The following is a 14906-nucleotide window of genomic DNA, read 5'->3' on the forward strand; positions in this document are numbered from 1 at the left end:
TGAATAGTCAGAAGCGTCATATGACTGTCTGGCGGTTTTTGCGATAATGCAAGAATGGCCTTTTTCCTGGCATGATGCAATCTGTTTGCTTATTTGAATATACCATAAATTTGTTTAAATGACATAAGTATGCTTATGGAGTAAAATACTTAATAGGGAGTAAATATACTTTTACACGACCTCTTTTGGTGGTACAATTTGCTTCAGGGGTATAAATAGCCTACTCACGTGCGCAAAACTGTTTGCATGACCTATTTACCCACCTTAAGTAAATTTACTTATGTAAGCAAAAATACTTATGTAAGTAAATGTGTGCATGTTTACAAATGAGGCTTAGGGCATCTGGGCTCTGCAAATGATTATCCATCTCGTCCAGGTAATCAAAGGCATAACTTTAGAACCGAATTTGATAGCGAACATCAGTTGTTGATATGTCATGTTGTCCTCCGAGAATGTCCACAACGGCATATTCCCCACGATGTCCGTCTGTGGCTGTCTATTTTGAGGCGAGACGCAACTATTTATTGACCAATCAAGCAATGCTGAATGCTCGTGGCTGCATTAACGATCTCTTCTCGGAGTACTGACGCCCTGAAGCCAGAGCCGCAGCAAATGTCAAGGAACACGAAGCATTACCCAGCAACACGCACAGCGCGCCTGATAGCACGTGGGCCAGGTCCTTCAATACAAGTGATGTTGGAAATCAGATTTGTTACACTGTACACAAACAATGGCTGATACGAAACACTACATGTCACAATCTTAATATATTCATATATTTTGAATTTGTCATACAATCCCCGTCTCCCTATTCTCAAAACGAGCTATTGATCAAATACTCTTTTCGGACACCGTGACCTTGTACCATGTAATGTACCGATCAACTTGCGACGGAGTTTGTCGCACGTGCATCAGCAGTGGAGAACTTATATGTGCGAAATATTTGGTAAACAAAGTTAGGATAATAGGAGTAAACTGCTTAGCCTTAGAAAAAGACAATATTTAACTATGTTCAAACTATGTAGGATTTTACATCTAAAAGAACGGAAACATATCTATCAGGAAAAGAATGTTATCAGGAAAATGCATGTTATCTGTGTTGGGCACATGTCAAAAACAGATAGGTTGTAGTAAACTCATTGAACAAACATCCTTTGTCTGGATGGGAGAAGGAAGTCCTAAACATGCATACATCTACACACTAAATAAATAAATAAATAAATAAATAAGCCCCCTGCAGATACGCAACTACTGATGTACGAAATGCACGAAAAGGTTGATTGTTAAGCTATCCTCTGTCATCGATTCGCTTTTTGCATGTGACAGCGGGTAAATACGATGTTTCAGCGCTGTTTGCTTTTGTCTGTTGTTGTTCGTGTTTTGAAAGTGCAAGTGGTAAACACTCGGTTTTGTGGTCGGACGTGATTCAGTAGACCCCTGTACTGTCGAATCGTTTTCTTCAAAATTCTGTCTTTTGGCCGCCATTGTCCCTGTCGCGACCTCCGAAGACAGGTCCAACAATGTCTTAATTTCATAGATAATTTTATAGTTTTTATAACTTTGACAGCTTCGGATTTAGACTTAGCTAAAACATGTTTAGCGCTAAGACAGTTTCTTGAACAGGACGCCCGGAGTGAGTGAGTGAGTATGGTTTTACGCCGCTTTTAGCAATATTCCAGCAATATCACGGCGGGGGACACCAGAAATGGGCTTCACACATTGTACCCATGTCGGGAATCGAACCCGGGTCTTCGGCGTGACGATCCAACGCTTTAACCACTAGGCTACCCGACCGCCCCAGGACGCCAGGAAACAGGGGACGTGACCTATTGTGTTCGGTTCATAAATTCATAAATTCATAAATTCAAAACATTGCTTGGTTGGCCAACAAAAAGTCACGGAATCGCTTTATTGATATAATTATGAACCACAGCGACCAAACAAATACCACAATGTACGTATTATTGACTATTTCCCATTTATTAACAAGCAACCAACACACAACACGCACGCATACGCAGTGACTCCCCCCGACTTTAAACAAATCTGGATACGTCTCTGGTGTGGTGCTTTCTGAAGTAATACAATTGTTGTATGTGCTACGCGAGCGTATATCAAGCGAGCCTTAACAACTGGCGCCACTATATAAAACCACTGTTATATGTTGCATCATTAGCAGATGGCCGGGCACTTTCACCGAGGTTCACCCAAGACACGTGCACCGGTACTCCCAGCTTCCTGTTTAGTTGTTTACATGGCTTAACAATTCGTGTTTACTACAGCTACGTGATTACTTGAACGTGCGTGATCTTAAGCTCTTCGATAGCCAGTCCCTCACTATACACGTATTTACATTACATCATCTGGATAATTCAATAACAAGCAAACATTCATGTAACCACGACAGCTATTTCGTGTTCTATCCTGGTGATTAATAGCAATGCTAATCCTACACAGTGGTCGAGTATATTTTTGTAGAACCAGCAAGGGCTATACATGTAAATATGCACAAGTAATGTAACCGACACATGTCAAACCACTGTGTAGCCAAGGGCGGATCCAACATTTCTTAAAGAGAGGGGTCCAAAATAAATATCGAAATGTTCTCTCAGGTTTACTGCCTATAACAATTTGGACCCCCACCCCACCCCACTCCCATTCACGTTGTGTGTGTGGCTGCTTCAACAACTCCGGACTGATGCCGATTTATAGTCCTAGCCCACCGAGATACCATGCCGCAGTTTAACAAAAATACCCCACTCAGAACCAGTATACTGATTCCGAGTCGACCAGTCCTTCTTTCAGCCCCTTTTACCGAGGCGTGATAACAAGTGTCCTCTTTTAACAATCTATCACAAACCACTGAGGCGGTCTATCACAAACCACTGAGGCGGTCTATCACAAACCACTGAGGCGGTCGGGACGCTGAACAACATCAATGAACTCACTAATAGGTTTCATCTACATTAATATGCCGACACATAACACATGTTGCGTGAGATGACTGCTATATGTGCCAAGGGTGTACATCACCTCACCTAGGAACAGGCTACACTATTATACACCCCCAACCCTGTTGAACTGGTGTAGCGCGTGATGGTTACCATGCATATTCTAAATACTCGAGACCGCAACGTCCTTTAGTCATGTCAAGGTGACCGTAAAGCCTCGTAATTCATGACCAGCATTGAAAACCGGTTTCCATAGTATTTCATTATTTCCTTGTCAGTTATTGTACGCCGCAACAACACTGTCTCAGCTATTTCACAGCGGCCTGAAAATAATCGAATCTGGCCATTACAAACCAGTCGTTGATATTATGAGCTTGCGCAGCGCGAAAGTGTAGATGTACGTGTCTCGTTCGATCCTAATTGTGTTTCAGATGATGGAAGATGAGCTGGTATTTCCAGAAGATCCCCCCCACACACACACACACACAACACACACACACACAACTATCAAACTAAAACACATTTTATTTATTTATTTGTATTATGACGCTTTGTAACTGCCTTGTAGGCAACCGCCTCCGTGTCTAGTGGACTGAGCGTCTGTACGGACGGTGAAAGTTCGGTGGCTCGATGCCAGGCCGCGTTAAAAGATGCTACTATAGTAACCCTTATGAACATCCTCGGAAGGTCTGAAAACTGAAATCTCTGCCTAAAGAGCGGAAGGTAGGTGGTTCTATTCCCTGGACGCTTCACGCTGAAGAACATTAAAAGATGGCACTTGTTGTTGCCATGCCTGGAGTTCGGTAGTAAGGGATAAGACAAGGGCTGTCTGACTCGGAGCCAGCATGATGTGTCTTAGTGGCTTAGTCTTAGTGGGGTATCTATGCTACATGGCATATCAGTGGGCCAGCGCTATAAAACCGGCATTAGTTTGGACTCGTACAAGCAGCCACACACACGTGAAACCATCTTGAATGCGACGCTAACGCCATTTAACTCGTCTTGTTGTAATGCGAGTTTGACAATGCGGTAGCTGCTTCCAGCGTCATACCAAAAGACATTAAAAGATGGTACTTGTTGTTACCATGTCTTGCGCTCGACATTAAGGGGCTAAATCAAGGACTAGTCGGCTCCGGGTCAGTGTACTGTGTCTGAGTGGGGTAGCGATGTTAAACTGCGGCATGATATCTCAGTGGGCTAACACTAAAAATGGATTCCGGACAAGTACAAGCAGCCAAACACACACGTACGTCGCTACATAAGTGCAATGATCTTGAACGCGACGTTCAACCCCATTTCACCTCATCTTACAGCTTCCAGCATTGAGATACCACACGGCTCCGTTTTGAGAGGTAGTGAGAATGCTAGCGTTGGTGCTAGTCTTAATGTTAATGCTTGTGTTAGTGTTAATGCTAGTGCTGGAGCTAGCGTTAATGTTAGTTAATGTTAGTGCTAGTGTTGGAACTAGTGTTAATGTTAGTGCTAGGGTTAATACTTGTGTTCATGTTAGTGCTAGTGTGAGTGCACGTGTTCATGCTAGTGTTTGTGCTAGTGTTGGAGCTAGTGTTAATGCTAATGTTAGTGCTGGTGGCAATGTTAGTGCAGGTGTTAATACTAGTGTTAATGTCAGTGTAAGAGCTAGTGTTAATGTTAGTGCTAGTATTAATACCAGTGTTAGTGCTAGTGTTAATAACACGCCCTGTGACCACAATGCACAGGTCACAAATCAGGTAAAGTTAAGCAACGTCGGCCGCTGAGAATTTTCGTATGGGTGACCGCGTTCGGTAGTTTCACTCCTGGGAGTGTCTGTGGCTTCTGTCCTGCAACGCACTGAGACACATGCAGCGCACGTGATATCTCCTTGGGCAAATGACTTTGTTCGAAATGTGCCTCTGTTCACCCAGTAGTGAACGGGTACCCGGTTGGATGAGATGGCAATGTGACTGTTTACCTTCTAGCACCTCACATACAGGCAGCCTGGCTTGTATACTCCCCAGGGTACTAAGAATGAAAATCGAGTACACACTGATCCATGGACCGGGGTAATATTTTTAGCGCTTTGACCATGCAGGAGCCCAGCGAAATATTAGTACACATTTTCATTATAGTAAACTACGTTTATAACGATCACGTTCATAACGAACTGACGGATATAACGAACTGGGGGTTTTGTTGTCCCTGCCATTTACTGTTTATATGCTTATAACGAACGGTTATTACAAATTAAACTTATTGGTCCCTATCAGTTCGTTATAACCGTAGTTTACTGTACAGTGTTAATGCTGTAGTGCTAGTGTTACTGTTAGTGCAATGTGGTTGGTTGGTTTGTTGTTTTACGCCGCACTCAGCAATATTCCAGCTATATGACGGCAGTCTGTAAATAATCGAATCTGGACCAGACAATCTAGCGATTGATATCACGAGCATCGATCCACGCAATTGGGATCGATGACATACTTCAAACAAGTCAGCGAGCCTGACCACCCGATCCCATTAGTCGCCTCTTACGACAAGAATAGTCGCCAATTTATGGCAAGCGTGGGTTGCTGAAGACCTATTCTACCCCGGATCTTCACGGGTCGTGTGCAATGTGGCCTGGCATGGTGGGCTCATGGGATGGAAGAACCCGGGTATCAAGAGAACTCATTTCCTCGTATAAGTATTTCCTCGGCCATGAAATCAAACCGCTCATTGCACTCGCTTCCACAACACAAGACACAAACACAAAACACATTTCTTTCAACAAAATCAGTAGGCTAAACCAGAGACCATAAAATAGATCTATGTTATGGTCTCTGGCTACACGCTATCGATTGTTTACAGGCCGCCTTCGTATAGCAGGAGTACTGCTGTGCTGCATTAGGCAACAAATACGCTCCTGCTCTTTATACAAATGGCGTGAATGGTGTGAATGGCGGGTGTTGTGGTGGGCAGACATGTTTACCCTTTTCGAACACCTGGAATCATCACTGATTGTCAGTGATCCGTTCAAGTAATTATCACCGACTGTTTTGCCTTTTACGTCATTGAGACTGATAAACCTCTGACAGTAACGTTTTATATTTCCGTTACCCACAATTCAACCTGATGTCATGCGCAGGTCAAAATGACCATTAGGATATGAGTTGAACGTCCGTGATGAAATATTGAACGGATTTTGCGTCAGGTTTCCTTCCTTATCGATTCTAGACTGGGTGATGCTGATCGCTTAGCTTGGGGATAAGGCTTAATATAGTGTATGCATGTTGGTCAACCCGCAGTCAGCGATGTTAGCGATTATCACAGACACGTGACGGCAGACTTCTTTCAGTCGCGACCACGTTCATATTAGAGGTCGAATAGCATAAGGAAAGATCGGGGTACGATGGCAAACATCCTGGTAATTTATCGTTATTCTACATCCCCCTTAAAGGTGAGGTGAACTGAGGTGTAACGTCGCGTTCAAGATTATTGCACTTTTAACTTATATAGCTACGTACGTGTGTCGGGGTGTGTTGGGTGTGTGTGTGTGTCTGCTTGTACTATCCCGGACTAATGCCGATTTATAGTGCTAGCCCACTGAGATACCATGCCGCAGTTTATCATTGATACCCCACTCAGACACTGTACACTGACTCCGAACCGACCAGTCCTTGTTTTATCCCCTTGGCGAGTGCTGGGGAGGCTAACAACGGGTACCAACTTTTTACGTCTTGACGCGGCCGGGGATCGAACCTACAACCTTCCGCTCCCCGGGAAGACCCTCTGTCCATTACACCACGGAGGCGGTCTCCTCTCAAAGCAAGGGATTGTGGAGTCCTCTTCTGACCCTGGACCCCACGGTTATAACGCTACGAACCGGTATAGTACGTTTCTCACTACTTCCTCATGCGTTTATGGAGACTGAGTCTCAATTTCTAGTTGTTGTTTGTAATTTAACGCAGCACCCACAATACTCCAGCTATATGACGGCGGTCTGTAAATAATCGAGTCAGGACCAGACAATCCAGTGATTGGCACCAAGAGCATCGATCTACACCTGGGATAAATTCTAACCCGGGTCTTCTCGGGTGACTTAATTTCTAACACTGGTTTTAGTGTAATTTGACTGTATGTGTATGGTCGTCCATATGACCCACTCATGATCTGAGTGCTACCTGCTGAAGGCGACCGCGCAAGCCCTCTATACATTTACATATCACCCACTATACACACTGAAAATATTGATACTGGAACCCTTGTGTCAGTATTCGGTTGATGGACCAATAACCTTCAGAAAATGATTAATATATAAAACATACTAAACCATTAATTTATAAATGTACAAGAAAGAAGAAACTCAAATTGATGGCATGAATATGACATAGTTTTAAATAATAAAAATGTAGCAAAAGGTAACACTTCGCCATTTCATGCAGCAGTGTAATGAATTAGTTCAATATGTTTACCTTGTCTCTCAAAATGAACGTCGCCGTCCGCTAATAATAGATCAACTTGATACTTTGGAAATGCTGATATTCATCACTTTAAATATCCACAAGTCCTGCAAAGACACTTCTCCGTTGCTTTTATATGGGAGCACGCGTCTGTATGATGACAGAACGAACTGGTATTGAGTCACGCTTGAGAAGCAGGAAATACAAGAGACATTCAGCTACGATATCCACGAGTGTTATTGTCACATACTGAAATTTACTGAAGCTTGACCTTGCTGGAGTTTCAATAACGCAAACACCGGTCTTCTAAACGTCCTTCACCTTCATGGTAAGCAGTCGGGATACATACTCTGGGGCCATGACATCGGAACTGATGTCAATCGCTGCTAGGGATCGGACTGTTTCTGACATGTCGCGAATTAAATGGCGAGACCAGACAATGAGTACCACATACACATAGACCATACGTAATGCCAATATGTCACCACGGAAACAAAATCAATACGCGACCTTTGACGATCATTCCTGAGCTGACGTATTCGAGGTTCGAGTCACACAAATCAGTACAATATTGCTATAGATGGTGCGCGTCTGTAACGCCTACAAAGCAATACCTAGAAAGAATATATTTCAACCATTGTTGAAGACCAGTAAGACCAATGTCTCATTTTTCTACATGTAACCAATGGTTGTATAACAAGGTGAAAGCGTGTGTTGTATTTTTCATCTATTATCCTTGTTATTAACAAATGGTCAATTGAAGTCTGAATATAAAAAGTAATGGTATATAACCTGCGGTATTAACATCTGTACTGCATACCGCGGTATTATATCATTTAATACATACACGAGTACCCATCTTAGAACAATAACCACCACACAACTCTATTCCTCTTAAGCAGATATATTGTCATTGGCAAGATTTTCAATGTGACACTCGAATGACGAAATACAAAATAGTAATTACCAATTTCATCGATTCATGGCAAGCAAAACCGATGTCATTTGACTACTCTTTTCATAACATATTTAAGTCACAAACAGAGAATTGTTATAGTAATATATAAGATACAATAAATACAAAATACCTTACCTGGCCAGACTTGTATTCATCCGATTTTAATAGTATCCTGGTTTATAATGTATCGCCATGTAGCGCCGTTTGATGTTTGAGAGGGAATTCCCCATCACTTAAACCAAGCACTTATACCACACAGTACATCACACCTATCCATACATAAAAAAGAGACACTGATTTTCCACCGGGCGCTGCTATAAATACTGATCCATGCCGCTGTCGGTGTTTCCTCTCCGAGTGCTGTCATTGCGCAGGGTATATATAGCCACGCGGGAGCGCCAAGGTGTATCCAAGGTCGTCTCAAGGCTAGAAGCCCCCGTTCAGCACGTACGGTGGAATTCCCCTTCTTGACGTCATTGCTCTTTCCGGGATGGTGCTTTTCAGATCGTTAATATTGATTGTTTGCTTAAAACATGTAACACGGTGTCGCGGTATAAATCCACTCCTTATAAAATAACCTCCGACAGATCGTTTAAAACGATGGATAGGAGTTGGGATTAATTAATCGTATATAGATATGATTATAATAAATTCCAAGCAAATCTATATATTACCAAAAAATATTGCACAATAAGGACAATTATAGTTAATTCAAAAGGCTTTCGTTTTTGTCAGACATCGGGGCCCAAAATATTAAAATGAAAAGACACCTGCGTGGTATAAAGTGACGGGCAAAAGAAAGTATACACTTGAAAATCTGATCACACTAAACATTACAACTATTATTAAAACTTTACTTGGTTGAAAACAGTCTACGACACACTGCAAATGTAAGCGCCAGAACACAACTATGATACCTGTATCAAATACCTCACCATCGACTATTTCTTGTTTGTTTCATTTTTAGCCACCATTAAACATAGGTGTGCAGTATGTATACTTCTTTTCCCCGGCCGTGTATTATTCATTTTTGGATAGTGGCATATATCCTCCCAAATATATACTTAACATATCATCCCCTCTACGTGACATGCGTCATCGTGGTATGCTTCTATATGGCCGTGTTCTATATGACAGAATGATCTGTTAATTTATCAACATTCGTATAACGATTCTGTACTTTAGACACCCTCGATTATCCAGTGTGGGTTCATCCCGACCTAAATGAAGCTAAAAATAGTCTTCCAATCACATAACGCTCTTGAAAGAGAGTTGATGTAGATGCAGTGACGTCACTTCCGAAACGAAGGGATGATGGTGAATGGGTCCAGGGTATATATATGGGTCCAGGACCCATTCATATACCAATAAATGAAAACAGATCACACTGGGTAATCGAGGCTGTTCTTCAGATCACATTGATGCTCTGCATTCTTTCATCACGACTGCTGGATCTTTTCCAAGCATTATCAAAGAATATGACTATCGTAAAAGATGTGGCTCTTCTGATATTCTCCATCTATGTCGAAATACTCCACCAGAAAAAAATAAACTTTACAGAGACGAATCGTCTTCTTTAGGAGTGAGTGAGTATGGTTTTACGCCGCATTTAGCAATATCATGTCGGGAATGGAACCCGGGTCTTCGGCGTGACGAGCGAACGCTTTAACCACTAGGCTACCCGACCGCCCTCTTCATTAGGACTCAAGATTTCTAAAGTATCCAAATTAGTAGGAAAAAACTTCAATCAAGATTGTGAGGAAAAAACACCTTTTCTTGTAGGATTGCCGCTAGTTATATATGCTACTAATTACAATGATTTATGCCACTTGTATCTCACCATACATTTTTGTCTAATTGTGGTTTGCACAGCCCGCCATACTTGTGGCCTGTGGTTGGCAGGCTCATATCTGAGGTATTCGCTGGGGATTGAATAGACTGGCTGAGCCTACAGCGGGCAGATGATCAAACAGGTTGTGGAGAATCTGATTGCAACCACAAGGTCAAGGGGTTGACTTTTATATGGAACCGAGTAGACTGAGATCCTAAGAAAAACTGATTATAACAATGTATTTTGATCTTCACCGAGTCAATTAAGATAATAAGAACATTTTTTTAAAGTTTTTGACTGACTTCAGATGTTACTGTTGTTGTTGTTGAGTTCATTATATACTGATGGCCTTTGTCTCAAAGGTCACATCAATCCCGTGGCTGAACTGAAGAAAACATCGTGAATTGGTTCATACTACTTCTCCTAATTTCACTCGTATTCAGAGGGGGTGGTGGAGCCTAGTGGTTAAAGTGTTCGCTCGTCACGCCGAAGGCCCGGGTTCAATTCTCCACATTGGTACAATTTTTGAAGACCATTTCTGGTGTCCCCCGCCGTGCTATTGCTATTGCTATTGCTATTGCTGGAATATTGCTAAAAGCGGCGTACTCGCTCGCTCCCACTTGTATACCGCATCGTCCTCTCATGTGTATATACTGTGTGCAGTGCGCTTAGTCATGTGCAATGGATGAAACAGTGCAGAACGGGAAAACTCGTTGATCGATGGGTCCGGGATATATGTCCTAATAGAATGGAGATATGACACACTTGATAGTCGTGCAGCAAGTTGTGTTCGTCAACTACAGCAGAGTACTCCCCTCACCCACAACAGACTCTTCCAGTACACGTCTACTGACAATGTATACCATTGGGACGTTATCCGATACCTTGGGTGTCTTCAGTCGGGGTAGAATAGGTCTTCAGCAACCCATGGTTGCCATAAAAAGCGACTATGCTTGTCGTAAGAGGCGACTAACGAGATCTGGTGGTCAGGCTCGCTGTCTTGGTTGATGCATGTCATCGATCCCAATTGCGTGGATCGATGCCCATGATGTCAATCACTAGATTGTCTGGTCCGGACTCGATTATTTACAGAATATTGCTGAGTGCTGCGTTAAACAACAAACAAACAAACTTCAGTCGGAGATCTGCAATGTGATATATGTAATCTATGCTAAATAGTTGTAAATAATCTAATCTGAAGAAATATTTACCTTTATGTATGGTGTCACCAGTTGTGTTATTAATGAGGGTCCGGTACTGCAATGGTTATCCACCATCACCGACGTGGTTGTCAGATGTTTCAAAAAGGCTGTGGATGACAAATGGGGAGACGCCGCACTTGCTGAAGAGCAGGTCAAATGACGACCCTCTATACAAGTACACATGCTCTTTAATCATTGCTAGGCAACAACCGTCCTTCGTTGTGTTTAACATAGAATGTTTTGTTTGTTTCTTTGTTGTTTAACGCCGCACTCAGTAGTATTCTAGCTATATGACGGCGGTATGTAAATATTCAAGTCTCAACCAGACAATCCATTGATTGACGTCATGTGAATCGATCCACGTCATTGGGATACGATAAATATGTACTGATCCCGTCAGTCGCCTCTTGCGACAAGCATAGTCGCCTTTTAGGGCAAGCATGGGTTACTGAAGACCTATCCTTTACCTTTATTCAGGGGTCAAATACATAGTGATACATGCGGATATAACTGTAAACGAGAATTGGGTAATATGGTAATCATGGACAAGTTTATTTTAAATGATGTAGAAAATATGCCTATAATAAAGATATTTAAATTCATATTAAATTTATTGCTATTTTTCATAATTGGACATAATGTATCAAGTACATCCTTTCTAAGCATCCAATATAACGTATATTGACTTGGCTTTGTGTGTGTTTGTGACGGCTGCCACTCGGGGGGGGGGGGGGGACTTTTCGCGAACACCTGCATGGTACCACCTCTATTTGATTCATAAACACAGGCTTATGATGATGTCGGAATCGCACAATGTATTCTGCTTTTGGAGATATTTTTTTTATGATTTTGGAAATGTTTTTGTCGCTTATATTTTATAATGTTTACCAGATGCGGTTCAATTGAGCAGGATCTTCCTGCGACATTTAACAGGCAGTGAGGTGCTGATGATGATGTTAGCTATGACGTCATCAGGTGCATCCAGTCCCTGCGGCAGTGAAATAATTATGTCAGTCGAGCTGACTTCCATTGTGTGAATGTGGTAGGACCCATACTAAATGCGAGGCTTTATTTTAAATTCGCCGGTTTTGTGTGCACTCTCACTTTCAAGTTCCCTGTATTTTGCTTAATTTGTGTCAGGGATCAAAAACGTTCTTTCAAGTTTTCAGTTGTTGATCAGGAAGTGAACTTACTTTGTTGGCAAAAACACTCGGTCATAATTTATGACATTTCCCTTTAACAATGTTCATGTCAGTATTTTTACACTTTAATTCCGAGAATGTGTGTATTTTGTTCATTGGATATAACAGTTTTTGCTATAATTGGTTTAGAACATTATAATCTGGTATTTTCATTAAACAAATTATTAGGTTAAATCTAATTTTAATTGACTGAGATGGTAATGATATAATTTCTATTTACGGGGTATATAAAAGATTTATTTGCTTCTAACCTCTCACTCAATACCCCTTCACAGTACACCGTGGGTTGTAAGAATATTTACACTAAGTCACATATTTTACACTTATTCATAAGATGTCATCTACAACAGAAAGGGTTAGAATAACAACATGGCTAACAGCACGCGGGTAGTTTTGCCAGAAATGAAATTTTCTCCCATTTCGTTATTTTCCATGCAATTTTATTTTCGTTGCAACTTTTATATCTCACTTCCATAATGAAGGGAAAACACACGGGTTGTGTTAAAGTTTTATTTTTAACCGAGAACAATATAAATGGATGAATGAAAGTGTCATCCTATAACAACAGGGCTAACTCAGGACACGACCTTGATTTTATTCCCATCATCTGTTTCATCCTGGTTTTCACTACATGTTAGAGGGCACGGGTGGCCTCCTCGTCTCAGGCGCTGCAATTCGCTGTGCAGAGTTGCGTCCCTTTTGCAGGCCTGAAATTCACGATTGTGCTTGTGCGTTGGAATTCCGATTCGCTCCAATTATGTTTGTAGGTGTTTCCCGTGCTCGTTGGTTTCACAAAGACTTTGGTAAATGTCTGATACCCGCATCACTTCGGGCTTTCTTCCACATTGAGCTGTCACACCCTTATATACCTGGAATACAGTTAAAAGTGTCATTAAACCCAACTCACTCACTACATATTCCCCAATTTTGACTAGCTTGTTAAAAGTAAATATTGATCACTTTAATTTCAGCATTTCACAAAAAAGAATGACTCCCGTCAACAAGAAACAAGAAATATGTGCTAACTACAGACCGGTTTACATTAACAATGTTATTCATTCTATATATTGTTTCTTTTCATATTTGACATTGCTTGGAAAGATTAATATTGTTTTGGAAGAACAACACTGGAAGTAATGTGTACACCCAAAAAATATTTTAACAACTAAAGTCTTATTAGGGATGGCTTATAAGAACATGTGAGGCTTACCTGTTGTGGTAATGGATCAGTCCTATTAGACATTCCCCCGAGTTGGAAAGACCAAATAACTAAGGACCTTTATCTACTCAGATACGAATAAACTTACCACGTGGAGACGTGAATACCTGTGAGATTTAAATAATGACACTAAGGTCTCATCCCAATGTGTCTGTTTTAACATATTTTCACAAATTTTAAAACTGTCACAATAATGGAAGGATTGCCCTCTGCAAGGAGGACGTTCGTGGTGAGATGAGGTGAAATTGGGTTTAACGTCGCGCCCAAGATTATTGCACTTATGCAGCGACGTGCATGTAAGTGTGAGTGTGTGTGTGTGTGTGTGTGTGTACGTGTGTACGTGTGATCTGCTTGTACTATCCCGGACTGATTCCGATTTACAGTGCTAGCTTGTGAGTCTCAGCTGACTTTAGACACTAACTTTGTGAGTCTATTGAAGTTATATTCTTATGTTTTTATGACTGTCGATGGGTGCTTTGTTTTATTTATACCCGTGCTTTTTTCTGTGTGTGTTAAAATCATTAAAATGCAGTATAAATTCATCGCTGTCGTCTTTTTTGTATAGTACAGTATCTGACAACTAGGGTATGAGTGTGAACAGCCCATTTTTCATATGGGTAACAGCTATTGTAAATATATGTCATCAGACGCATCCACGTGTCAAACATTTCCTACACCCTTAAAGACCTCATCTGTCAGCTATGCAGTGTCAACTTAACCTAGTCGAAAAGCGTCGCGAAGTGGCTCTTTCCTCTCTTATTGCAGCTTTGTATAGCATAATGTGTCACTTCTCGCTTACTCTTCATTGGATTTTCTTTTCCATGGCAGCTTAATCCAAATAGTCATTGCAAACAACTTCATCTGTTTTTTAGCTGCCCTATATGTTCCCCCGCCCCTCGTGTGGTAGCTGGTGATAGAATTGTATCACACAGGGCGACAGGAGTCCTTTATATCGATGTGTTATCAGTCCCTTATGCTTTGCAACTTTCAAAGGCAATCTTGTGTGATCTTGTGCGATACTTTTGTGAAGCGCCTTTTCTCAAGAATTAACTTTTTTTTACCATGGCTCCAATTCGGGCTGTGCATACTTGCACCACCTTGTCTGTGGTCTTGGTGGTTGGCAAGTAC

General features: G+C 41.6%; 1 protein-coding gene across 3 annotated transcripts in view; it reads right to left on the reverse strand.

Moving 5' to 3' along the window:
* LOC139465810 (sialin-like) overlaps window positions 1–11483 on the reverse strand; it is a 31342-nt gene extending 19859 nt beyond the window's left edge. Inside the window, exon 1 of one of the 3 annotated variants that reach the window (XM_071247744.1) lies at window positions 11367–11483. Coding sequence is in view for 1 of the 3 variants with exons in the window: in XM_071247742.1 (XP_071103843.1) it covers window positions 8460–8479 (20 nt within the window). In the remaining 2 variants the exon portion in view is untranslated. Of the gene's footprint in view, window positions 1–7378; window positions 7629–8459; window positions 8710–11366 lie in introns of those variants that run through there. The other 2 variants (XM_071247742.1, XM_071247743.1) reach the window with 2 other exon arrangements.
* Between the last annotated feature and the right edge of the window lie 3423 nt (window positions 11484–14906).

The sequence above is a fragment of the Haliotis cracherodii genome, unplaced genomic scaffold (assembly GCF_022045235.1).
Source record: "Haliotis cracherodii isolate W230 unplaced genomic scaffold, xgHalCrac1.p SCAF_18, whole genome shotgun sequence".
In the NCBI taxonomy this organism is placed as follows: domain Eukaryota; kingdom Metazoa; phylum Mollusca; class Gastropoda; order Lepetellida; family Haliotidae; genus Haliotis; species Haliotis cracherodii.